General features: G+C 37.8%; 1 protein-coding gene and 1 long non-coding RNA gene across 3 annotated transcripts in view; one reads left to right on the top strand and one right to left on the bottom strand.

The window, feature by feature from the left end:
• The first annotated feature begins 190 nt into the window (after positions 1–190).
• On the top strand, positions 191–26,258 carry LOC144291834 (uncharacterized). 2 transcript variants are annotated; one of them, XR_013359410.1, is made up of 5 exons: positions 191–489; positions 4,674–4,951; positions 19,666–19,891; positions 22,469–22,582; positions 26,132–26,258. It is a non-coding gene; the product is annotated as an uncharacterized LOC144291834 (long non-coding RNA). The 2 variants fall into 2 exon arrangements; XR_013359409.1 differs by lacking the exon at positions 26,132–26,258 and adding an exon at positions 25,573–26,057.
• Positions 5,725–26,367, bottom strand: part of WDR36 (WD repeat domain 36) — a 42,677-nt gene continuing 22,034 nt past the window's right edge. Inside the window, exons 13-23 of the mRNA XM_077861622.1 lie at positions 25,599–25,713; positions 24,683–24,848; positions 24,340–24,448; positions 21,414–21,493; positions 14,012–14,119; positions 12,153–12,250; positions 11,614–11,759; positions 9,034–9,153; positions 8,789–8,870; positions 7,182–7,369; positions 5,725–5,913 (exon numbers count right to left, since the gene is read on the bottom strand). Of these exons, the coding sequence (XP_077717748.1) occupies positions 5,764–5,913; positions 7,182–7,369; positions 8,789–8,870; positions 9,034–9,153; positions 11,614–11,759; positions 12,153–12,250; positions 14,012–14,119; positions 21,414–21,493; positions 24,340–24,448; positions 24,683–24,848; positions 25,599–25,713 (1,362 nt within the window). The 3' untranslated portion in view covers positions 5,725–5,763. The remainder of the gene's footprint in view (positions 5,914–7,181; positions 7,370–8,788; positions 8,871–9,033; positions 9,154–11,613; positions 11,760–12,152; positions 12,251–14,011; positions 14,120–21,413; positions 21,494–24,339; positions 24,449–24,682; positions 24,849–25,598; positions 25,714–26,367) is intronic.

Genomic DNA, 26,367 nt, shown 5'->3' on the forward strand with positions numbered 1-26,367 from the left:
TCACGCACGCGCTACCCCGCGCCCCCACGCACGCCCCTCACGCATGCGTGCACGCACGCACCCTCGCCCTCACGCGCATCAGTCACACACACGTCCTCACACGGGGCTGCCACACACGCGCCCTCGCACGCGCCCCCACGCACGCCCGTCATGCACGCGGCCCCCCACGCCGGCCTGGGCCTGAGCAGGGCAAGGTGACGTTCCGGTTGGGACGTCTGCTCAGCGCAGGCGCTCGGGCTCCTTCCCGGAGGGCCTGGCGGGGGCGCGGGGCAGCCGCCTGCTCCCGGGCCTGCTTCACCCCGCCGGTGCCCCCGTGCCCGCCGGCCGCCGCCCCGGCCTCCCCTCGGGCCGCACGTGGGACCCGCCGCGCCCTCCGGGGGTCACCGGGTCGCGGCCGCCGCCCCTCACAGGCCGCTCCCTCCGCCGCCGCGGGGCAAGCTCAAGGCGGGGCCTACCCGGGTGCGTCTGAAGGGAACCGCTTGTAGTGAGGTAAGGAGAGGACGGGTAGACTCGGAGCCGCGGCCGCAGCGCATCCTCCGGCCCCCGGGGAGGAGCGGGAGCGTTCCTGGGCCAGGCGGGACGTGGGGATCCCGAGGAACGCGCTAGAAGAGCAGGGGAGGCCGGCGTTAGCCCCGGGCTTGGGGGCGCCCACGCAGGCCTGCGGTTCCGGGCAGTCGCAACCCGGTGATTGATTAAAAAGCATGATCCGGGGATCCCTGGGTGGCGCAGCGGTTTGGCGCCTGCCTTTGGCCTGGAGACCCGGGATCGAGTCCCACGTCGGGCTCCCGGTGCATGGAGCCTGCTTCTCCCTCTGCCTATGTCTCTGCCCCTCTCTCTCTCTCCGTGTGTGACTATCATAAATAAATAAAAATTAAAAAATTGAAGTAAAATAAAATAGAAAGCATGATCCTCACAGAACCTACACGAGTAAATTTCAAACTCAGTCTAAAGTCCTGACGTGGGGCAGCCCCGGTGGCCGAGCGGTTCAGTGCCGCCCTCGGCCCAGGGCGTGACCCCGGGGTCCGGGATGGAGGCCCGCGTCGGGCTCCCTGCGTGGGGCCTGCTCCTCCCTCTGCCTGGGTCTCTGCCTCTCTCTCTCTTTCTCTGTGTCTGTCATTAATAAATAAATAAAATATTTTTAAAAATAATAAAGTCCTGACGTGTAAGGAGGATGTAATTTACCCATATGGGCCAAGAGACAGAAAACCCCGTTCAGTAACCATAGGAAAAAAAACTAGGCAAAAATCTCAATAAAGACTTTGTGCAAGACTTTTTCCCTTTGATTAAACAAGTTTTAAAGACCTATCAAGGTCAGGGGCACCTGGCTGGCTCAGTACAGCACGCCACGCGTGACCTCAGGGTAAGGAGTCCAAGCCCCACCCACGATGGGTGTAAAGATTACTTAAAAAAAAGAAAAATCAAGGATGACTCTATGGAACAGAAAAATCCACCAGTTTCACCTTACTTACAAATTCTATCCCAAGAATAAAAGTGAAGAGTAAGTCTTTGACTAGGAGCGCAGGGGGGCTCAGTCAGGTAGGCAGCTGCCTTCTGCTCCGGCCATGACCCCAGAGTCTGGCTTTGGCCCTGGATCAGGCTCCCTGCTCAGCGGGGAGAGCTGCTCTCTTCCTCTGCCCTTCCTCCCAGCTTGTGCTCTTTCTCAAATAATTTTTTAAGAATATTTGAATAAAATTCACCAAATTACACCAGTTAAGGCAGATACCGATCCTCCCATATATGCTGAAAAATAACCTGATAAATTTTATTCTTTCTAGTTTAAATTTTTTAAAGTAGGAATTAATAGAATTTAACGAAAGGGTATCGGCAAGAAATTCAGAGCATTTATTATCGTTAATGGTGGAACATTAAAAGCATTTCCACTGAAGTCTGTAGCAAAGCAAGTATTTGTTTATTTATTCATGAGAGAGAGGCAGAGACATAGGCAGAGGGAGAGCCTGATGTGGGACTTGATCCCAGGACCCTGGGATCAGGACCTGAGCCAAAGGCAGACACTCAACCACTGAGCCACGCAGGTGCCCTGCAAAGCAAGTATTTGTTACACACTGCTAGTATCCAGTTATCTGTGCTAGACCATAGCTAAAGCAATCCTAAGAACACTTAAATATCATATAGGAAATAAAGTTTCATCAATTGCGAAAGATGGGATTCTTTTGGATTTTCTAGGTAAGAGTATGTTCACAAGAGTTCTGCAGTTTAACGGATTAGCATAAAAACCAAACTGCTTTTACCATGACAGCAATGGCCAGTTATAAGATATATTAGGAAAAAGGTAGATTTCAGTACAGCAACAAAAATTAAATGCCCAGAAAATGTTACAAAATGTAAGAAATCTTACAAAACCAAGCCTACAAAAAGCTCTGGTTTAATGAAAACGTATGTTGTTCTTCAAGAGAAATACGACTGTAAATCTCTCCAAATCCCATGAATTTATTAGCACAACCAAAAACTTCCAAGATATGTTCACCAATAGTCAAGAAAATTTTTGCGAAATACGTTAGTAGGGTGTTATCTCCATCAAATCTGACAATACACCAGAAAACCAGAATCAAAGCAATTATTTTATTTGGGATATCAAATACCTCAAAGAATTTAGTACATACTAGCATTTCAAATCAGAAGAGTGGACTTCAATAATTGGATTCTGAACTTTTGAATAAAAGTAGCTCTATACCTTACTCTTCAAAAAATCCATTCTTGGGCAGCCCCAGTAGCCCAGCAGTTTAGCGCTGCCTTCAGCTCAGGGTGTGATCCTGGAGGCCCGGGATCGAGTCCCACGTCAGGCTCCCTGCATGGAGCCTGCTTCTCTCCCTCTCCCTTTGCCTCTGCCTGTGTCTCTGCCCCCCCCCCCGTCATGAATAAATAAAATTTTAAAATCTTAAAAAAAAAGTCAATTCTTGATAAAGATCTAGCTGGATGCATACATGATGTCTTAGAGAATATACTTCATATTTTGAAATTAGTAAAAAATGTATCAATCTGAATACACAGAAATATAAAACATCTATTAATAAAAGACCACATAAGTCAAATACAAGTGACCAATCAATAAACATGGGTAACATAAAAGACTAATCTCTACACTATATGAAAAAAACAACAAAAAAGAGAAAGACAATCATTCAACAGAAAAATGGGTCATGTTAGAAAAGGCACTTCACCTAACATAAAAATGGTCTAAAATAAACATGAAAAGATGCCCATCCCTACTAGTGCCAGTTTGTAATTAAAATAAAAATATTTTTTCACTCATTAAATAAAAAATTAAGAAATCTGGTATCAAATGTGCTTAGTAATATGGGGAACGGGTACTCACTCACTGCAGATAAACCATAAATTGACAAGCCATTCTGGGAGCCAACTGAAGTATCTCTTTAAAACTGCCTAACTCTGGTCCAACAATTCTAAAACTATCTCCTGCAGAGAGATCCTTATATGCACTGAAGAGCCATACAGGATGATGTGCTGTGTTCTTTCAGCATCATTTGTAATTCGGGACAAAAATGGGGAAACTCTCTTAAGCGTCCATTTTAGACTAGATTACGGAACAACTTATTTTTATAAAAGTAAAGAGATTAGGTGTGATTATACTGAAATAAGCCAAGTAGAAAAGTTGCAGAACAAAAAGCATACATTTATGCAAAAATGGAAACTATATATTTTATTTCCTGTGCTTACATAGAACATGTATGTACATCCATGGACAAAGGTCTAGGTAGAAAGTTAACGACTGGTACTTACAGGGAAGGCATTAGGATTGAAGGTGATGGCCGAAAATAGATTTATCTCTTATGTTTTTACTAGTAAAGTGTAGTCATATACTACATTTGTAATCTCAAAGGTAAAGAAAAAGCAGTATGCACAAACATGCATTTTAAGAAACAAATACACAAAATTATTTGTATTTCTTCCTCCTTTCCTTCCTTGATGTAAACATACAGGTGAGGTTCTGGGAGATTACCTGCCACAATGATGCTAATTCTGTACAAAGATATCTCCAGTAGAAATGATACACTCAACTCCTATATTCTCATTTGAAAGAAAGGAAAATTCAGTTCAAGATTTGTAAAAGCAATACAGGATCTGTTTAGAGCTCCTATTATTTTTAGTGACTTCTGACATCCACATGGTACATGATTGTACACTGAAATTCTGCTTATCTTTAGAAGGCAGTATTTGGGGCAGAGGGAAATACAATTTTTAAGGCTAAACTTAAGTCATGAGCATTTCAGTCAGTAGTTTTTTATTAAATTTATACACATCTCTGAAATCCAGATTGGCGTATTTCTTTAGCAGTTTACTAATTCCACCTCAACCATTTAAACAAAAATCCTTTGATATTTAAAGTCACCAACTGATCAACTCCTTGTGAGCATTGTTCTTTCTGGAGATTATTCTGTAAAACCTTATTCTAATGAGAATGACACTGGCATTCGAGTACAAGCTGCATTTTATGAATAACACTACGCTTGAATGTATAAACTAAAAATTGTTTTCAGATTAATACATCCATTATCATTATGGTTTCCAATTATTAAATAAATTGCCTGTAGCAATAGGGACCGAGTTAAGACACCACCACAGCAGTCCTATTGTATCTTGAAGACCTGCAGTGTAACTGGCGTAACTTGTCCCCGCCTTTTTCTGCTAATTAGGAAAGTGTCTACGTTTGGGACAGCACAATCCCACCATAAAGTCCTCTATCAACCTCTCATTCTGAGGGAGCTTCAGTTAATAGATGCAAAGACTGGCAGCTCGTTCACTCATTGGTGACCTTAGCTGCACCCTTGGAAGACTTCTTTGGCAGCAGGGAAAGGAGACACACACAGCAGGCCCAAGCAGGTGCCGTGATGACCTCTGGCACTTTTCCGGGCAGAGGAATTGCTGACTTTGAATTCGTGTATTGCTGAAGTCTTAACTCACGAAAATAAAGGTAAGAGACCCTGCCAGAACAATCTGGTTTCACAACGGTTAGGAGAGAAAGCGTATGGGCAGTAGTTTCTCCCAAATGAAGAGGTCAAGGGTGAGGAAGAACCACCTCTCCAGTGAAATTCAGAATTTCCCTGCCCCGCCCTAAGTACCCAGTCAGCGCTCTCCTACGGAGGCAAAGGCGGGTTTGCCTTGGGAAAGTGCCTCTCACCTTCCTTAGAACAAGTCCCTGTGACAAAGGGCTTCAGTGGGAGAGCCTGGGGCAGGGTCATAAACCTGCTCTGCTGCTGAGATCCCACAACCACCGGGGAACTTCCCCTCCTGCCTTCCAAGAGCTCTGGCTGCATTAAGGTCTGAGTCAGTGACCTAAACTCCAAGACTCCACGATCCAAACTGTCTTCACCACAGGCCACCAAGGAAACAGGCCTTTTTACTTCATATCATGAAGGCACTTTTACAACTCTATTAAACACCAGTTTTATCTTCATTCAGCAATATTTTACATGAAACACCTAACACCTCTTACGTTACACATAGTCAAAAAACAGGAGCCGATGACGACAGTTCAAAGAAGTCATACACAAGTAACTGATGTGAAGAGACTCAGAAAATAAGTATTTTGAGTAGATTCTGTAAGTATTTAAGACAAAAGGCGGGGATCATTTTATTTCAAGAAACTATTTAGCATTTAAAGTGAAAAGTGACAACTAGTTAGTAGTTTTAGCAATTTTCTTTTCATGGTGAAACTTAGAAAACAAGACAGGAGTTAAACTGAACTCATTTAATATAAAAGTATTTACTCACATAATTTTATTTTTATAACAAAGCACTTTTTATATAATTTAAAATACACATGCTTTGATTGAAGAGTGATTGTAAATGGATCCAATTTTCTTCCACCTGTGATGATAACTTTGTTATTTCTTCTAGAAGTACTGGCTCTGAAGGAAGCATTTTAAGGTGTAACTGAAAAGAAAAATAGAACATTTAAAATTAAATTTTTGTTTATTCTAGATTCAACCTTCTTACCAAGGAACATTGCAAGATACTATATATTTTTTTTTAAGATTTTATTTATTTATTCATGAGACACAGGCAGAGGGAGAAGCAAGCTCCCTGGAGGAGCCCGATGCAGGACTCGATCCCAGGACCCCCCAGGATCATGACCTGAGCAGAAGGCAGATGCTCAACCACTGAGCCACCCAGGAGCCCCTCTATCAAACCTTCTTATGAGTTCGTTTCTGGTACTGTCTGTCTCTCCCTTATGAGAACTGAAGTTGTCATCACTCTCCTCCACCTAAGGAACGCCCTGATACAAATAGAGAAACAAAGTCCTAGTTCTAACACTTAACTCCATATTTCTGTATCTTTAGGTTTCTCCTTTCACTGGAACTCACTGGTAATGAATGACTGATGGCCTTTGGCTTTATCTTCTAAAGATTAAAGTAAATTTATATTCAGGAACTATAGTTGGTAAATTTGGGAAGGGATATAGAAAAAATTTGTAGCATTTGTTTTCTCAACCTACATGGTATCATCTGCATATTTACTTTTAAAATAATTTTAAATAATTAGATCAAGTGAAAACTGATTTTATATATATTAATAGGATAGATGGAGTATATCATCTGTTAACACTAAGTCACATCATCTACTTTCTTCAATACAATATACTATTGAAATAAACATGATTTCTCCATTACGTTAGTCATAAAACCCACTGTTCTTGCCAAAAGACTTGAAACCCCTTCAACCAGGATAGATGTACTTGATTTCAGCAGCAGAAAAAAACAAAAAGTAAACAGGAAACCTAATTTTCTCTTCATGATAATAGAGTGCCAAAATATAATGACTTTAAAAAGTTAATAGTTTAGTATATTGAATCAAATGGATGACACAGAAAAGTCAGGGGAATGTATCAAAATTGTGTTGAGTAAAGGAAAAGACTACAAAGCTGTGCTGTTCAGCTGTCCAATACAATAATCACTAGGTAAAGATGGCTATTTAATTAAATTTCTGTAAAATAAGCAATCCAGTTTCTCAGTCACATTAGCTACATTTCTCAGTGTAACTGGCGTAGTGCTACTACCGTAGCTCGGTAGTGAAATGTGTCGAGGGGCTGACATGCTGGACAGAGCAGACAGAGAACACTGCCATCCTTGCAGACAATTCCATCAGACGACATCACCCTAGAGGAAGGCAAGCTGAGGATTCCTGCCTTACGTTGGACTTACCTTTAGAAACAATGCAAGATAAGCCTGGGCTAATTCAAAGTCACGCTTCTTGTCCAACATTATCCCGATCATCTTTAAGAAGCTCTGCATAATGTCTACAGACCCACCACAATCAGGAGATAGGCTTCGCAGCTCTGTTTCAATTCCTGATGGGCCTAATTCTTTCAGAAGGTTAAGGGCAGCTTCATCTGCATTAAGTTTGAAGAAGAATCCAGTTATTACCTACAATCACTTCACTTAAAAAACTGTAGTTTCATTTCATGCCCAAGCAACATCTATTTAAATTACACAGGAAAGTCTTCCCATGACTTTATTTTTTCCTCTTAAGTAGTAGAATGAACCCCAAATTAAGTACCAATCAATACAAATGATGAGAGAAATACAATAAAAAGTACTAAAAGCACTAAAGTTTTTGCATTCTAAGTTTTTTTCCCCTGCTGTTCAAGCTGTTAAAATCTAATTAATGCCTAGCAACAGACCCTTCAAGATGGTCTTACATCAATCAGATGGTCACATATCAATCAGAACAAACCCAAATATAAGAAGGCTGTAAGGTACACACCAAATTAACAGTAGTTGCATGGAGAATAGAATGAGGTGAGGGTATTTATTTTTCTTTCCTTTTATTGCTAAAAATTTTTTAAAGCACATGATCATTAAGAAACACTAACAATACAGAAATATCTAAGAGGGGGAAGACTCTACACCTTATTCTTACCCACCTAAATTTACTCCTTTTTTCCAGAAAGAAGCACTCTTGTTTTATATGCATCCTACAAGTACATATTCTATACACTTACAACTATTTTTAAAACAGGCATTTGATATTATAATGGCAATAACTATGCTTTTAGCTTTTAGAAAAGGAATAACACCAATGACAAAAATCTAATAAATTTTATTTTCTGTCCTTCAGTCTATACTAAATAATAGTGCTTTTCTTCTTTGTCCCTTCAGAAATATAACGAGTTACTCCTTAATGATTCTGCTATTCTTTAGTCATCTATATAATGGCCCATCAGTACCATTATTTGACTTTTGCCAAGGTGGACTGAAGTAATGCCAGTATGAAAACAAAAGCATTTGGATCCAAAAAAACAAGAGGATAAATCGAAAAGGAGAATGACCGTGATTTTGTTAATTGCTTATAGTTCATATTGTTGATCACTATTAGCTACAAACTCTAGCTTTCAAAATTTGAATCTATTATCATAATAAATTTTAAAAACTGTCTTAATGGGGTAACTTGGGACTATCTAAAAATCACCTAAGATCAAAGTCTCTGTATTATAAACTGTATTTGTAAATAACAACAAAAAAGACAGGAAGAAAAAACCCACTAATTTTCCGTATGGAAAATGTGAAAGGTTCTCAAAAAGTTATTATAATATTGATATTCATTTGCGTTTAGTGTCACTTGTCTAACATTAACAATACAAAAGCTAAAATTATTTCACATTAAAATCAAAATTTCACTCCTTTCAAATTTTTACTATCTTTTTTCAACTACTGGAAAACTTGCTAATATTTCACTCAATTTCTCTTCATAAGATGTATTATATAATACATTGATGGTATTTGGTGAAAGATTTCATAATTTAACTTACATTTATTATTTACCAGTCCTTCTTCAAGTTTCAAGCAGAAATCTGATTTTTGAGCTAAAACTCCAAGATTTACCACTTTAGACTTAAACAAAAACAAAAATACATTATTCCAAGAATACAAGTGTAACAAAAAAATTATAGCTTATAATTAAAAGCTGTCATACATTTTGCTTTATATCTGTAAAACTAGGTCTTGATAAAGAACTATAAATGTAGAACATAGAATGCTTCAATTTGGTTTTTACCTGATGGGGATCATTATTTTGCTCAGGTACAGCATATCTGGGTACAAGGCCAGGAACTGTTGGAATAAAAAATGGTGCTGATTTGGGTACTTTGGGTGGTTCCTTTGGTTTATTCTTTTTCTGATTAAAAGGAAATGAGAACGGGAAAAAGGACTAATTAGTAATTACCTTGCCAACAGTTTCTAATATTTAATTCCAAATCAATTTTAAAACAAAGTGCAAAAAGTAAACGGAAGGAATGAACTTTCTCAAATTTGAATGCCAAAATAAAGTCCCAACTGACCAAGATTACAGATTAAACTGGGCTTCTCGGGCAACCCAGGTGGCTCAGCGGTTTGGTGCTGCCTTCGGCCCAGGGTGTGATCCTGGGCACACGGGATCGGGTTCCGCGTCAGGCTTCCTGTGTGGAGCCTGCTTCTCTCTCTGTCTCTGCCTCTTTCTCTATGTCTCATTAATAAATAAATAAAATCTTTTAAAAAATAAAAAATAAGTAAAAAAATAAACTAGGCTTCTCAAGGCAGACCTCTAGTGCCCTTGCTGACGAGGGAGAAGAAGAATGACAGGGTTCTGGAGAAGCTCTGAGAGTTCTCATTTTCCTCAAACATATTTATATGAATATTTTGGTAAACAAGTAACAAGTAATTTTGAACTTATACGACCTTTTTCGCAAAATGGGCTAGAAAGCAAAACTTAGATAAGTGCTCAACAGTTTCTCAAATTTTTTTTTTCTCCAAAAGAAATTTGGAACCAGGGGTAGACTTTGCCACTAGAAATAATTTGGTGAAATTTTTTTTGTGTGTGAAGAATAGCCCTGATTCCACCAGGGCTATCACCAGGGATACTGGTGTCCTTGTGGAGGCATACCATAAAAGAAAGTTCCTGCACGCAAGCAGGACAAGGTACTGCTGCCTGCAGCGTAAGCACAGCCCTTCCTGATGACGGTGGAGACTGCAATAAGGGTCACAGTCACACTGAGTTAGAAGGGAGAGACACCGAGATGTAAATAAGAACAAAAGGCTTCTGCAGGTGCTCCATAGGGCTCTGGAAATTATCTAACCTCACAAGGAAAACCAAAAGGAGAAAAGTTACCACAGAGCAAATGTAAAAATTCTAACTTCTTTCATTCAATAAGAAATAAAAATATTGGGGTTTTTAGCATATTTCTCCCATAAAGATCATTCACTCAGGGGTTTTTGTTGTTGTTGTTGTTTTGTTTTGTTTTTTTGAAGAGTTTATTTATTCATGAGAGACAGAGAGAGAGAGGCAGAGACACAAGGCAGAGGGAGAAGTAGGCTCCATGCAGGGAGCCTGATGCAGGACTCGATCCCATGACCCCGGATCATGTCCCAGGCCAAAGGCAGACACTCAACCACTGAGCTCCCCAGGGGTCCCCCTTCACTCAGGTTTCTAGGTAAGTTTTTATGCAGAACAAAACTGTATCTGAGCACAGAACAGAGCTGTTCAACACCTTAGCTCAATGAATTGGGCATTATTCTGATTGCTCCCTTCACACTAGTCTACTTGGGACTTTTTAACGCATTGCTTTTAAAGCTATCCCATAAAGTATTCCCTTTACAGCTGACACCCTGGGCAACATGATGGACAGATTTCATAACTATGTTCCGACACAATGCACGCTAAAGCTAATGCCCAATCTCTCACAAAGTGAGCAAGTAGAAACAAGAATATTTAACTTCTGAGAGGAAAATTAACACATGAAAACTCTTCTTATCCAAGACACACCTATCTTTTTTGGTGCTAAGTAATCAATTACAAAAACATCCTATCTTGTCATAGTTATCTATGTCAGTTCTCACACTATTTTATGCCCGGCCCACCATGTCACTTAGTATACACATAACCTCTAATGCATGTGAAGATGTATATCTAAACAATCAAGTTTCATAAAACATCATTTATCCTTACTATCAGGATAATCTTTGAAGTTTTCTATTCTATTAAATTATATTTGCTACTCACAAATGTGGAGTCATAAAATATGCTTTGGAAAATACTAACTTATGCCATAATTTTCCATTTCTCATGTAAAACTATAAATTCCTCAAGGACAAAGGAACTAGGATTTTTTTCACTGCTGTTGTCCTCAGGACATTACCCAGTACTTAGTTCATATTAATTTATGTGCCTGGACTCAACACAGCAAGCTATAAAAATATTCTTGGAGTTGACAGTAAGATATGGAATAGTAAATGAAGCTTAATTAAAAGACCAGCAAAAGTCTTCTTTTCATTCCCAAGTACCTAGCAATAGAAATATCACACATCATAGCAGCCATTAAAAAAATTAAAAAAAAGTCAAAAAAAGTTTATTAAATTTAAAACACCCAATTTTCTCTAGTTGTAGGCTGTACTTTTGCTCAGGGCCCTCAAAGTCAATTTCTATAGGGAAAGAATCCTATAAGAATAATATTGGATCAAACAGTATTCAACTAGTATTTTCTACTACCTTAGGCATTAACTGTTCCTTCTGAAACTCTCCAAATAGAGGAGCTATCTCTACTAAAGAAAATGCTCCTGGAATGTGTCTTTAGGAGCCAATATTAAGCGTTCTAAGCATTACCTTAATAACATCAAGATTAAGAAGATTTTTCCACCGTGATTCAGGGAGGAGTGATAGTGTCACCAACTGCTCATTCAACTGTTCTGGGGAATCATACTCTATCATTTCATCACTTGGTTCTATGGTTTCTTCTGAAAATTCCACATCTTAAAACAAAACATTTTCAGGTGAAACAAATTAATGCAGAATGAGATTTCTGTCAGATAAAAAGCAACTTATTTATTCTAAATCCATTAGTATTTCATACCATGTTAACTGAACATAGCCTTATAAACTCTACTGACTTCATTTCCTGACCTTCTCATATTGTCTACAACTCCCATGACCAGTTCCAAAACACTTATCCACTGGTATACTATTTAATTTCTTATCAATACTGTATCAATTATATTTTTGCAATTAATTCATAAAGTCATTCAAAATATTGCCTACCAGTTAGAAAATACTTTGAAGGAATGCATTAAACTTTGCCTTCAGTAGTAATATCCCTCATGTTAGGTTTATGATATTATACTTCAAAACTACTATTTTGTGATTACCTTCGTTTTGACAAGTACCAGGAAGCATCACTACTAAAGGAACATAATCTGTGGGAAGTGGCCGTAGTGAAACAACTGAATACAGGGAAATATTGGACCTGAGAAATAAACATATAAACAATTTTAAAAACTTATAAAAATAGATTTTTCTGAGAAACTTCAGTTACTGGCAATAATCTCTACTATCCTGCGCTCAGCATCAGATTCCATCATTTTGAAGTAAAAAAAAAAAAAAAAAAAAAAAAAAAACTCAAAGTATTATTTTGAAAATGCCTCAATTTGTGTCACAGATGTCATCACAAGAAAGCTGTGCATAAACATTATAAACAGAGTCTTATTTATTCATTTATTTATGATAGTCACACAGAGACAGAGAGAGAGAGGCAGAGACACAGGCAGAGGGAGAAGCAGGCTCCATGCACCGGGAGCCTGACGTGAGATTTGATCCCGGGTCTCCAGGATCACGCCCTGGGCCAAAGGCAGGCGCTAAACCGCTGCGCCACCCAGGGGATCCCCAGAGTCTTTATTTTCAATGTAATACAAAAAAGTATTTTTTTGAGAGATCAGTAGTAGATAAAATTTTACAAGATAACATATATCTGTATTGTTTTGACAAATGGCAACACGTCCATTTAGAGAAATCATTACTGAAGGAAAGATGGACTCAGAGAATTAAGTCAGAGAGAGACTATGCTGATTAGATACTTTGCGTTGCTGAAGTTACGGACTTTCCCTTCTTTAGAATGATCCTCTAAAGTGGTCATGTGTCTGCTACTTAACCCTGTACACCATGGCCTTGGATGACTAATCAAGATGTAGAGAACTCTCCCAAAGTGGGCTAATCAGATTCTCTTTCCCATACATTATAAATCTGGAATATAAAATAACAATTGGGAGTATCAGATCCTGAGTTTCATTAATAGTGGCACTATATACTCTTGCTGAGGTCCCACAGGTACTCTACTATTCTTCTCTTGTCTTGACTGTTCAAGCTTCTTAGATTCTAGCAGATACTCTATTTTGTATATTAGAGTGGCCAGCTATTTCTATTATATATTTATTTTCACATCCTAAAAATCTATAAAATTTTAAAGGAATCCACTTTTTTCTCTTTAATAAGAATTAAAGGAATTAGACGTGAATTCAGAAAATAGGTAAAATTTTTCTAGACTCAGATAATGGACCACTTATCTTGAACTCTTACATGTTCATCATCACCACCATAAATATCTTTACATGGTTATGAAGAGTTATGTAACTAGAATGAATGAATCTTAGAAAGCATTTTGCCCATACTTATAGCTTACATTGTAGATAAAGAAGGCTGAGTTGAAAAGTTGGCCAAAGTCATAAAGTAGTCCTGGGCTGTGGCAGAAGGCCAGGGCCTGGCTAGGGACTCCCTTTCCCTAACATTGTAAAATTCACTTGAGCTATTCTGCAAATAAAAGCCAAATATGATAACCAGTGATCCCCCATTGTCCCCCCCATGCCCCGTGGCTCAGTCGGTAAGTGGCCGACTCTTGATTTTGCTTCAAGTCTTGGAATCCTGGGATTGAGCCATGGATGGAGCTCTACACTCAGCAGGGAGTCAGCTCTAAGACTGACAAATCTTAAAACAAACAAACAAATGTGATAAATAAAAATCAGTCATATGGTTCAGAATTTCACACACAGGCAAAGATACCTAAATTATCAAGCAGATGCTGAATCAGTCACAAACTTATGGCCAGTTAACTCTATGTGAAATTTCTATTTTATAAATTAAAAAAACCAAAACTAAATGACAATGTTAGCAACATGACTTTCTGACAATATCGTCGTCGTCCTTACCTAGAACAAAAATGTATGAAATAACTTACCAGAGATAAATTCCAAGGTGGTCCACATGAGAAGTGGCCAGAAAGTCTCCAGTAGGGGACATGGTAACATTGAGAGGAGCAGAGTCCACCAAAAAGCTGTCTATAAGGCTATAAAAAAAAAAAAAAATTATAAAGTATTTGAACTGTACCAAAAAAGGAAATAACTCACAAAATATATCTTTGTAAAAGAACAAGGGATCAGAGATGAAGAAAACTCATTTTTGACATTCACAAATGAATACCAGAAAGCCATCACTAACAAAGAGCTTTATTAAGTTAATATGTAATAATCATTTCTCTTAATGAGTAAGACCAAGAACACTAAACAGACCAATTAACTGAAGAAAGTTTGAACAATATTCCCTACTGTGTACTAAAGGAAATGCTCTATTTTTCTGGAATACCATTTTGGTAGACTGAATTGGAGACAAATTCTGAAGATGTAACACATTTAAAATAAATCTGATTACTAGTATTCTCCTATATATTTGTTATTCCATTGAAATTTTAAAAAGGCTTAGTCAACACAAGGAAGTAATAAAATAGCTGTAAGTAAGAATAAGAAAATAATAATGGAAAAAACTTTTTGAGTAATTCTAACTATTTTTCAAATAGGTAACTGTACTATATGCGAAACATGAAAATTCGGTCTGCAGAGCATAACCGCAGAACAGCTTATGGAAGCCAGTCTCACAACTTTAAAATGCTGGAAGAGTTAAAAATTGGGGAGGAAAAGGGAGTGATCACACCTCTGTAGGAGACACAAAAGGGGATTTTCTTTTTTTAAGATTTTTTAATTTTTTATTTATGAGAGAGAGAGAGAGGCAGAGACATAGGCAGAGGGAGAAGCAGGCTCCATGCTGGGAGCCTGACGCGGGACTCGATCCCAGGACTCCAGGATTGGGCCCTGGGCCGAAGGCAGGCGCCAAACCGCTGAGCCACCCAGGGATCCCCAAAAGAGGATTTTCAAAGAACAAAGAGAGGAGTTGAAAAGTTGGCCAAAGTCATAAAGTAGTCCTGGGCTATGGCTTGAAGGCCAGGGCCTGGCTAGAGACTCCTTTTCCCTAACATTGTAAAATTCACTGAGCTATTCTGCAAATAAAAGCCAAATATGATAGCCAGTCGTCCCCCGTCGTCCCCCCGCCCCCACCGTGGCTCAGTTGGTAAGTGGCCCATCTCAAATCTCAAAGAGATCGAGACTGAGCCTTACATATGAACAAGGTCTCCACAGATGTTGTTGATACAGAAAGTACTTCCTGGCTGAGGAAAATGTGGGGCGCAAAGGGAAGGAAAATGCAAATAGGTACAAGTGAGTATTGGTTTGGTATATAAACAGGTGCATAAGCATAAGGCTGAGTACGGCATCTTGAATTCAACCATATGAGTTTATCTTTAAATCAATGGAAAAGTCACTAAAGGCTTTTCAGCAGATAGTGGTGTAATCTTCACCTTCCTAAGAAAATCTGCCATCAAAATGTTGAATACATCTGAACAGGAAGTACAGTGAGATTATGGTAGTAGTCACCTGACCAATGGCGGCAGGAGGAAATGAAAAGGTGGATCTAAGGAGTAAAGAAAAGTCTAACCCACTGGCATCTTGCAAAGGAGGCTTCTTACGCTGGCTGAGTGTGAATACTTTGTATTTTAAGAGAAGCATACTGGTTTTAATCACAGCAAACTACATTATTCACTGAAGCCAATACATTATCCATGGGAAAACTCTGCAAAGTGACTGAAGTTTAAAATCCACATTAAGGGGCGCCTGGGTGGCTGTCAGCTAAGTGTCTGACGCTTGATTTCAGCTCGGGTCATGATCTCGGAGTCCGGAGATGGAGACCCGTGTCAGGCTCCACGATGAATGTGGCACTTGCTTAAGGTTCTGTCTCTCCCCTTGCCCACCCCTCCCTTTTCTCCTCACCTCTCTAAAACAAAGAAAAAATCCACATGAAATAAAACATTATTTCAAGAAAAAAAAAAATAGCTGTGAACACTTTTTTAGTGCTCCATGCTAGGAAGTAACCTGAGTGCTTGAGTCCACTTAATTTAATCCTCACAACTCTCTGAGGCAGATCTGTCCTACATAGATCAGAAAAATGAGGTCTAGTAAGATTTAAAAACCTGCTCAAGGTAGAAAGCAACTGAGCTAAGGACTGTCATCCAAGCAGCTGAACTCTTCATCTCTATAAACTCAGCAAAACTACTAAAACTAAAGATACAATAAATAGCTCAAGGGCATATACAGACCCAGAGGATCCTTACATTGGTGATCCCTGGAACATACTCTAAACAGCTCAAATGGAAATAAAGATTCTCCAGTGATGATATTAAGTGACTTTTTCATGACAAAATCTTTCTGAATTTAAAATTAAAAATTTAAGATTAAAAATGTAACTTTCAGTAATGAACGCAAGATAGGAAAATAAGACTAAAATTAGTACTAAAGACACACACACACACACACACACACACAAACACACAGCAAAGTGTGCTCAGGACAATGTTTTAATTGTTATGGGAAAAAAGAACCTATCTAATTTCTGTTCAAACCTACTTTGGAAGCTCATAAGAATGGCTTCTCTTAGAAATCAAGGGGATTTGGGGAAAAACAAAACATGTGCTAAACAATTACTATATAACAGAAGCAGTTAAATTATTTATACTAATTCACTTAATCCTAGCAATCCAGAACAGAAACATTACCTCAGTGTATACAGATGAAGATCAAACTTAAACACAATTTCAGATCTTACCATTTCTTGTGTCTCGATCAATATTTGTTCATTAAAACTTCCGTGAACATTAAAACTTCCTAACATATTTACAATCTGTTAAAAAGAGAATCTAATGCTTGAACAAATTTATTTTACTTGATACTGAAATTATTTCACCAAATTCATTGCGTAACCTGGGTTCCACAGCTGTTTTGTGTGGGTAGATTGGCTCTACATTATGTAAAAGTATCAAACAGAGAAAGGTGATTTCCACATACGCAGCTTATTTTACATTGCCACATTAGTTCATAAAGTTTAAGTGAACAGGCTTAACGCTACACCAAACTACCACATAGTCTTCTGCTAATCCCACAAAATGAAATGTCCTAGGTAAATGATACATATTTTTGAGAACATTAAAATTCCCATTCTAAGGGATCAGATTTTTAAGCACAGAAAATTGCATATACAAGTAACATTAAGGAAGTAATTTTTTTTTTAAGATTTATTTATTTTTAGAGAGAGCTTGAGCAGGAGGGGCAGAGAGAGAGAGAGAGAGAGAGAGAATCTCAAGCAAACTCCTGAGTGTGGAGTCCCACATGGGGCTTGATCTCACGACCCCCAGATCCTGATCCCAGCCAAAATCTGGGGTCTGCCACTTAACTGACTGCATCACCTAGGTGCCCCTGGATTGGTTTTATGTTGCCTTGGTCATTGCAACTTTGCTTGTACTTGCAATCAGAAATTTGATCTTACTGTTGCTTTATTATTTGGTTATAAAAGTTTCTTATCCCAGTTCAATTTGTTTTTCATTCCAACACTGTTGAGCCATTATTTGTTTTGTTCCCATGTTTCTGTTCTCTTTAAAATAAAGCTTTGCTTTATTTCACTTCACTTTGGTCCACATGTGAGCTGATGCTTGTTTTCACCACATGCAAGCACAGCTTCAGTGCTATACAGACAATGATAGGACAGCCTTGTGTTTGAAGAGTATCTCTTTGGGTTTGGTTTTCACTCCTTACCTCTTCCCTTTTGCCTTATCTGCCTGAACTCCCCATGTATGGTCACTTAACTACAGTCATCCCATTCCCTGTATCCATTTACTGCTGTAAGATTCCAATGGCTCTCTGCTGCCAAAAAAATCAGTGGTGGTTGTAAAGGGAGTATTTATGGCAAGTTTCTCTCTCTCTCTTTTTTAATTTATTCATGAGAGAGAGAGAGGGAGAGACACAGGTAGAGGGAGAAGCAGGCTCCATGCAGGGAGCCCGATGTGGGACTCGATCCCGGGTCTCCAGGATCATGCTCTGGGCTGAAGGCGGCGCTAAACCACTGAGCCACCCAGGCTGCCCTTATGGCAAGTTTCTGTTAAAATTGCTGATCTACTCAAACTCTGCTATTTTCTTAAAGTGCTTTTGTCTTTTTGCAATTTTGTTTACCTTAAGATTCATTTGACCCTTATTAACTATTATACAAAGTTCACATTGGACTGAACCTTTTTGCTTAACTAACTGTGCCACCCAGGCACCCTTAAGTAATTTTTTATTATATTCTAAACTAATGTAAACAGCGTCTAGATGTTCAATCTCCAAAGTATCAGAATTATCTCACACTGGTATCTTTTTTTTTTTTAATTTTTTTTTAATTTTTATTTATTTATGATAGTCACACAGAGAGAGAGAGAGAGAGAGGCAGAGACACGGGCAGAGGGAGAAGCAGGCTCCATGCACCAGGAACCCGACGTGGGATTCGATCCCGGGTCTCCAGGATCACGCCCTGGGCCAAAGGCAGGCGCTAAACCGCTGCGCCACCCAGGGATCCCTCACACTGGTATCTTTAATGAACAGAACAAAAGGGATGGTTTTGCCTCAGTGAGAATCACAAAACAATGTTCTCTTCCAGCTATATTCATGTAATGCTCCATTGAAAGCAGGGGTCAGAGGGTGAAAAAGAAGAAAATGTAAATTTCTATTAAACTATTTCCTTTTACATTTTTCTCACTCCAAAGGGGTTCAAATTTGAACTTCTTAATAGGTTAAAAACAACCAGAAATAAGAGGTGGTAGTGATAGGGGACGCCAGATAATTTCAGGGATAAAAAATTTCAACTCTGCTTCTCTGAGAATCCTACAAACACATGAAAATTTTCAGCACTTAAAAACATTTTACGGTAACAGTTCAAAATCCATGCAATCTGCTTTAGATAGGTATTACAACAAATGGATACACCTGTATGTAACCACACTCAAAGGTCTGCTCACAGATGGCTTCACTTTTCAGACTATGTAATAAGTAAACTCACTCTTTAACATGTTACGTAAATGATGAACCTGCTTACTGAAGAAAGAACTAGGAGTATTTAAGGATTGCTCCAGTAATTATGTTTTTAAAAAGGGGGGGAGAAACCAAAAAACCCAACAGTTACCTATGGTCATATGATGAAATACTAATCCTCACTTCCTTATTATCTTCTACATCAACAGAAGTAATTCATCCTTAGAACATGATGCAACCAAAGTTGATTATCACCAACTATTGGGAAATCTGTTTCTTTCTCCTACGCTTATTATAGCAAAATGTCACTTACAAACTATGCTACCTTGGGTAAAATCACTTCTCTCTGAGCCTCCATTTCCTTATATGTAAAATGGAACTAATAACAGTAGTAGTATCTACAGCTAATAGGATATGCAGGAAGATGAAAATAAAAGCATATTAAGTGCCTAGCACTCATGGTAAATGTCAGCTTAGTTGCAATCAGGCAGCAGCAGCTATGTAATACTGCTTTTCAAACTCTCATTCGACCTACCTCATGGCTGAACCAAAAAGCACTTAATGTTTTTCTTTATTAAAATATATTTTGGTTCAATCAACCGGTGTAGAAATTATTACATTTTCTTTTAACTATCTCTTTGTGACTCATTTCTTGCTCATGTGTGTCTCCTAGCTTCCCTCTGTATTCACTTAATACTATCTCAGTGCTCATCTAAAAGTAAGATATCAGAGTGGAAAACCTGCCAGATTTAAATGTGTTCAACTTTCTACTGAAGAAATTCAGCAAAAAGGCTAAGGTTGAGTCAAAGACTGGTGGGTCTGAATACTACTTTCGGATCCAAATATAAGCTTACCACTTTAAAAATATTAACCCATCTCTCCCATCTAATGTGAAAAAGGTAAGTGAAAGGTAAATTATACTAACTCTACTACTTGTACAACTTTTCTACTGTAAAGAAATTCAATTATAAAATTCATTTTTAGAAGACAGTGAAACTCCAAGAAACAAAGGACTACTAGCATTTCTAATGTAGCCTTCGAAAAAAGGTTTTAAAAATAAGAAAATACCAACTTTATGTGAACCTTTTAAAGCCAGAAGACACAACCAACTAGTTATATTTTGTTTTACTGTATTTTAAGTGAAAAAGAGCCCTGTGGACAAAGGTCCCTGTTATTAGGGCTGGACCCATTAGACACTGTTGAAGTGCATATTCCAAATCTTCTACGTGTTCTAGACAGTAGCTGTGCCTCATTCCTGCATCAAAGTTAAAGGGAAATGAGCACATCAGGGTTTTTCCTTTCTAAAGGTCAAGTTGCTTTCAGGTATAAACTTATCAATTCCTAAGAAAAGAGGAAGTACATTTGGACAGAGATTAATTTAGGAATATTTCAGAGGCTTAGAAAGTGCCATCTTCCTTCTCATTTTCCTCACATTTCCTTAAAGTATGTTCCTGTTAAAATGGACACTTCACTATTCCCATTAACATCTTCATATTCATCCAAGCAATTCTGTTAAGTGAGATGATTTTAAACTGTGTCTATTCCTACATAATTTTTAACAACAAAGCTAGCTCCCTTGCTCTTTTCTGTAGGTCTCCACTGTTCCAATTATGTAACAGAAGTAGATAATTTTTTTAAGTGCTTCTTTTTCTAACAAGTTTCATGTGAAACAGATTTCTGAACACTGCTGGGTTTTGCCCAAATCTTTTTTTCTTTTCTTTTTAAAGATTTTATTTATTTATTCATGAGAGACACACACACATAGAGAGAGAGAGAAGGAGAGAGAGAGGCAGAAACACAGGCAGAGGGAGAAGCTCTGTGCAGGAAAGTCTGATGTGGGCCTTGATCCCGGGTCTCCAGGATCATGCCCTGGCCTGAAGGCGGCGCTAAACCGCTGAGCCACCTGGGCTGCCCCGGGTTTTGCCCAAATCTTAACACATTTTCGTTACTTTAAGGTCTCTCAAACATCTTTTTTCAAGAATTTTGTTAGAGACAGAAAAGATATAATATACACAAAGGAAAGTTAGGGTTTTTGGCCTTTTAACTAAATTCACTATAAACAACACACACTCAACAGAAGTTTGCAGTTCTAAAATCTGAACTCTACCAGTATCTGGAGTATCAAAAGGGTCAAGTAAGCTTTCTTAAAGTTTATGCAACTCACTTCTATATCTCAATTTTGCAGGAACAGAAAACCTAAGAGACACCGCATTTCCTTACTACTATTTTTTACAGCACTACTCCCTGCTGTTTAAAAGATCACAAACACTCCAAGGACAAAATAGAGTAAGGTCAGAAAAATCCCCAAATATATTTACATTCAAAAGGCATACAATTATTGAACTATAGGTAAAAGTTACATGTAAAGATAATTACTGAGAAATCTTCTGACAGAGGTTAGGGATTTAAAAATAAACTCACCACCCAGATGGAAGGTCCCAAGTTCTAACAGAACAATCCATTGAAGCACTTATTAACCAACGACCATCAGGACTGAAAGCCTTCAAATTAAAAAAAAAAAAAAAAAAAAGAATATATATATACACAACATGTGTGCGTATTTACATACATATGCTTGTGTCTGTATATTTAAAGCTTAAAAAATGTAAGAAATGAAAACAAGATGTAGGTTTCATTAAAAATAAGCCTGCGTAAAACTTAGACTACCTTATTGTATAAAAAAGTATCACTTCTTATATACCATTGGTTGGATAAATATAATTAAGCTTTTATATGAATTACAAGAAGTTTTACAAGTTAACAGTATCCAATTTTCAATTTACTCCATAATCTCCTATACTTATAGACAGTTAACTGACTACAAAACATTTTTAGCATAAAACTGCTATTCCAAGAACATTCATTACAAATATTTTGTTAGCCTAATTTCATTTATAAAGTTATGTGAAAGAAACAAAAGTTCTACTGAAGAGTCTATATATTTCGACTGACTTTCTAAGAATCCAAAGTGATTTTGAAGAATGTAAATACTCTTAAAATACTAAAGTTACTAATGAGTAACTTTTTCTTGTAGTTTCAATTAAAAAACTTTTATAATGATGTTTTATTTCCAAAATAAAATTTAAAACTATAATAATCTGGGACTTCTGGGTGGCTCAGTAGTTGAGCGTCTGCCTTCAGCTCAGGGTTGTGATCCCAGGTCCTGGGATTGAGTCCCGCCATCAAATTCTCCACATGGAGCCTGCTTCTCCCTCTGCCTGTGTCTCTGCCTCTCTCTGTGTCTCTCATGAATAGATAAAATCTTAAAAAAAAAAAAAAAAACCTGCAATAATCAGAATTTCAAAATAAATTTAAATAATAGATTACTTATGTCACCTTAAAGAAGCTGTATCTATTTTATTGACATAGTGGAGAAACAGCTCTCATTTCCCTGTAGCATAAACGTATTGTGAAGCTTAGATCAGGTCGTATGTGAAACAAGACCCAAAACAAAATTTTATTTAATTTTTATCCAGGAGTCTAAATACCACCAGGATTATGACCTTCAATATTGACAGATGATAATGGGCTAAACAGATGAACAGATGTTCACTGGGTTGCAGTGATACTGTGGAAACGCAAATCTTAAGGTACAGTGAACTCAATTTACAAAATAGTGCACATTAACAAAGGAAGAGGAAAAATGACTCTGATAGGTAAAGTCATGTTATAAATGCTCAGAGGTTTAATTAAACAGGAGTAACTTATTATTAAGTAGGAGATATTCCAGATACACAAGATCAAAGTAAGGTTTGAAAAGGAAAGAAATACAAAGAACAAGCTGACACTGACTGGTTTCAAAAATGCCTCAAAAAATTTCATCAAGGGACACCTGGGTGGCTCAGTGGTTGAGCGTCTGCCTTCAACTCAGGGCGTAACCCTGGGGTCCCAGGATCAAGTCCCACATGGGGGAGTGCTTCTCCCTCTGCCTATGTCTCTGCTCCTCTCTCTCTGGGTCTCCCATGAATAATAAATAAAATCTTAAAAAAAAAAAAAGACGAAAGAAAAGTTTTAAAAAGATTTTCATCAAAATTACTTCACTCCAGACAGAACACAAAAAACTCCTAACTCTGGGAAACGAACTAGGGGTGGTGGAAGGGGAGGTGGGCAGGGGGTGGGGGGTGACTGGGTGATGGGCACTGAGGTAGGCACTTGACAGGATGAGCACTGGGTGTTATTCTATATGTTGGCAAATTGAACACCAATAAAAAATAAATTTATAATAAAAAAAATAATAAAATAAAATAAAATAAAATTACTCCACTCCTGCTTTCATTTCTATAGAGGCTATCACAACATATTCTGTCAATGGGTAGTCCTGCCAATCTCCACCTGCAGAACAACACAATTTCCTGACCACCCCCCACTTTAAAGATTTTATTTATTTATTCATGAGAGTCACAGGGAGAGAGGCAGAGACAGGCAGAGGGAGAAGCAGGCTCCCTGCAGGGAGCCCGGCGTGGGACTTGTGGGACTCAATCCCGGGTCTCCAGGATCACACCCTGGGCTGAGGGCAGCACTAAACCGCTGAGCCACCCAGGCTGCCCTTTTCCCCATATTTTTAAGGGAATGGATAACCACTGCAAGTTCTGATTTTTGATGCGAGAACAGATACATAATGTAGCTATTGGAATTGCCACTGAATCGCTCAGATTTTAACTTTTTTGTTTTCAAGTAAATCAAAGTGACTGTGATTGATAAAAAGTTACAATATATACTCAGTGTAGTTCTCAATATATAGTTTTCCAACTATTATATCCTACTATATTGTATCATGTAATTACATATCCCACTATAAGAATAAAATGTCATATCACACATACCGTTCATCCCACTTCACGTACCTAATAGTAAGCTAAAATACATTTTTATTGATTAAACTTTTACAGTTAAATATAAACTAGAAATTACACTAAAGTAGAAAAAAACAGGTATCAGATGCTGCAGGTTCCCTAGTATTAATTTGTTATGCATGCAAAAAATCAGAAATGAGTTCTTTCACCCTAGATTAATATTAAGTTAAAAATGATATACTGATGTTTCAATAGGTCCTCATTCTCCAAAGTATACTTCAGCTGTGTTTAGAGTTTAACAGAAAAAGATGAATTCTGGGATTTATGCTTTAACCTGATGGCATTAACTCCCTGAGAAATATTAAACTTCTTTAACTTCTAAATTTTCTTTAAAAATCTATTCTCTAAAAATTAGTTTCTGAATTATTTATTTTGAATACCTCATGATAAATTTAATGCTACTAAAAGATAACAATTTCATTAATTTGAAAATTTTTAACCCAAATAGAAACAAATTAGTCCAGTTTTATTTAAACATCACAAGTTCATTTTACCAGGTCATTTATTTGGCCTTGGTGTCCAGAAAACTCTCTGACAATCTTCCTAGTTTCAATGTCCAGAACACAAATGGAGAAGTCATCCAAGGCAAGTCCCAGAATGCCACTAGTAAGATAAATATACTAGTTTTAGTAAACAAACCAACAAACTTTTAACTAAAATCTCATAGTCATTTTAATTTTGCTAATAATCAAGTATATCTGTGGGGAAATTAAGCAAAATTCTGTCCTTTTACATTAAATGTCTGATTTTCTCACTTGGAAAATCACGTACTCACATTAAGACTTTTACCAAAAACATCAAGAAGAAAATCCATAATCATTAAAGGAAAAACTTTACCTGTCTCTATGTAGCAGCATCATATTTGGAGATGAACTGAGGCTCATAGAATGGATTAAAATTTTGTTTTTAAAGTTCCAGAACTTGAGTAATCCTTCACTACCAGCTGTAATAATCAACTGGTTTAATCCATCCACTGCAACACCTCTAACAGATCCTTTATGAGCTTTAAGCATACGTTTAAAAGAAAAAAGAAGTAAGAATTGGCACTGCCTCTCTGAACAGTACACAAAGAATGATTCGTTCAATTAAATAAGTTCCTACTATTTAGTTCCCTTAAAATCTTAAAATTAAGCTGGATTTCAGGGAATAAGGAGAAAGTTATTATATTGCTCTAGTGAAAACACACCCATCAGGGATCCCTGGGTGGCGCAGCGGTTTGGCGCCTGCCTTTGGCCCAGGGCGCGATCCTGGAGACCCGGGATCGAATCCCACATCGGGCTCCCGGTGCATGGAGCCTGCTTCTCCCTCTGCCTGTCTCTCTTTCTCTCCCTCTCTCTGTGACTATCATAAATAAATAAAAAATTAAAAAAAAAAAAAAAAACTTAAATATTTAAAAAAAAAAGAAAAGAAAACACACCCATCAGGTTGATGCCACAAAGGTTAAGATTTTCTGTTTCATGCAACGGGAAGAAAACAAAAATTTTAATTCTGTATAATATCTGCTTTCCCTAATCTATCAATAGCTTCATTCTCTTTAAGTATTTCAACATAGTAAGTAACAACATTCAACATTCAACATTATAGTAAGTGTAATGGCAGTAACTGCCAGGTAGGTTTGACAATAACCCATCTATAACCTTGGCAAAATGCCTGGCACTCACTCAAGAATTTAATAAATGCCAGACAGTCATTAGCTTTCTTTCTTTCCATATTATTATTTTTTTAAGTAAGAAAAAGGAAATAAATTCAATACCTTGATCCTCTCCAAAACTTCCTCGATGTATACCAGACTGCATGTTATATACATCTACTGTTCCTGATGAGAGACCAATTACAGCAAAATTTCCGCAAGAAGTTATATCTACTGCCTTAGAAAACAAAATTTAAAGACAAATGATACAGAAAATAACCAACATTTTTACTGTACTGTATGATTTCCAAATATCTTTTTATCTACTAATTATCTCATTAAAAAAAAAAACATGTTAAATGAATTGTCTCATTTCCTTAAACATAATGTAATTATACTTGGGCATATAGAAACAACATATATGCCATCAACTGATCTATGCCTAAATAAAACGTGGTTTATTCACAGAATTGAATATGATTTAGCAATAAAAGGAGCAAAGTATTGATACATACTACAACATGAATAAACCTTGAAAAGAGGAAAATCTATAGAAATAAAAAGCACGTTGTGGTTGCCTAGGTTAAGGAGATGGGACACAGGGGAGAGTCCAAGATGGCAGAGGACTAGGAGACCTTTGTTTCATCTGGTCCCAGGAATTCGGCTGGATGGCTATTGAGTCATTCTGAACACCTGTGAACTCAACTGGCAATCTAAGAAGAGAATCGCTCCAACTCTACCAACTGAAAAGTGACCACTTTCTGCAAGGTAGGAGATGCAGAGAAGTGAATCCAAAATGATATATGGAAAATAAATGGGGGAGGGGTAGGGAGCTTCTGTAAGCTGGCCATTGGAAAGTACATAGCAGCAAAGAGCAAATCAGAATTTTTAA

This window comes from Canis aureus, chromosome 2, assembly GCF_053574225.1.
Source record: "Canis aureus isolate CA01 chromosome 2, VMU_Caureus_v.1.0, whole genome shotgun sequence".
NCBI lineage: Eukaryota > Metazoa > Chordata > Mammalia > Carnivora > Canidae > Canis > Canis aureus.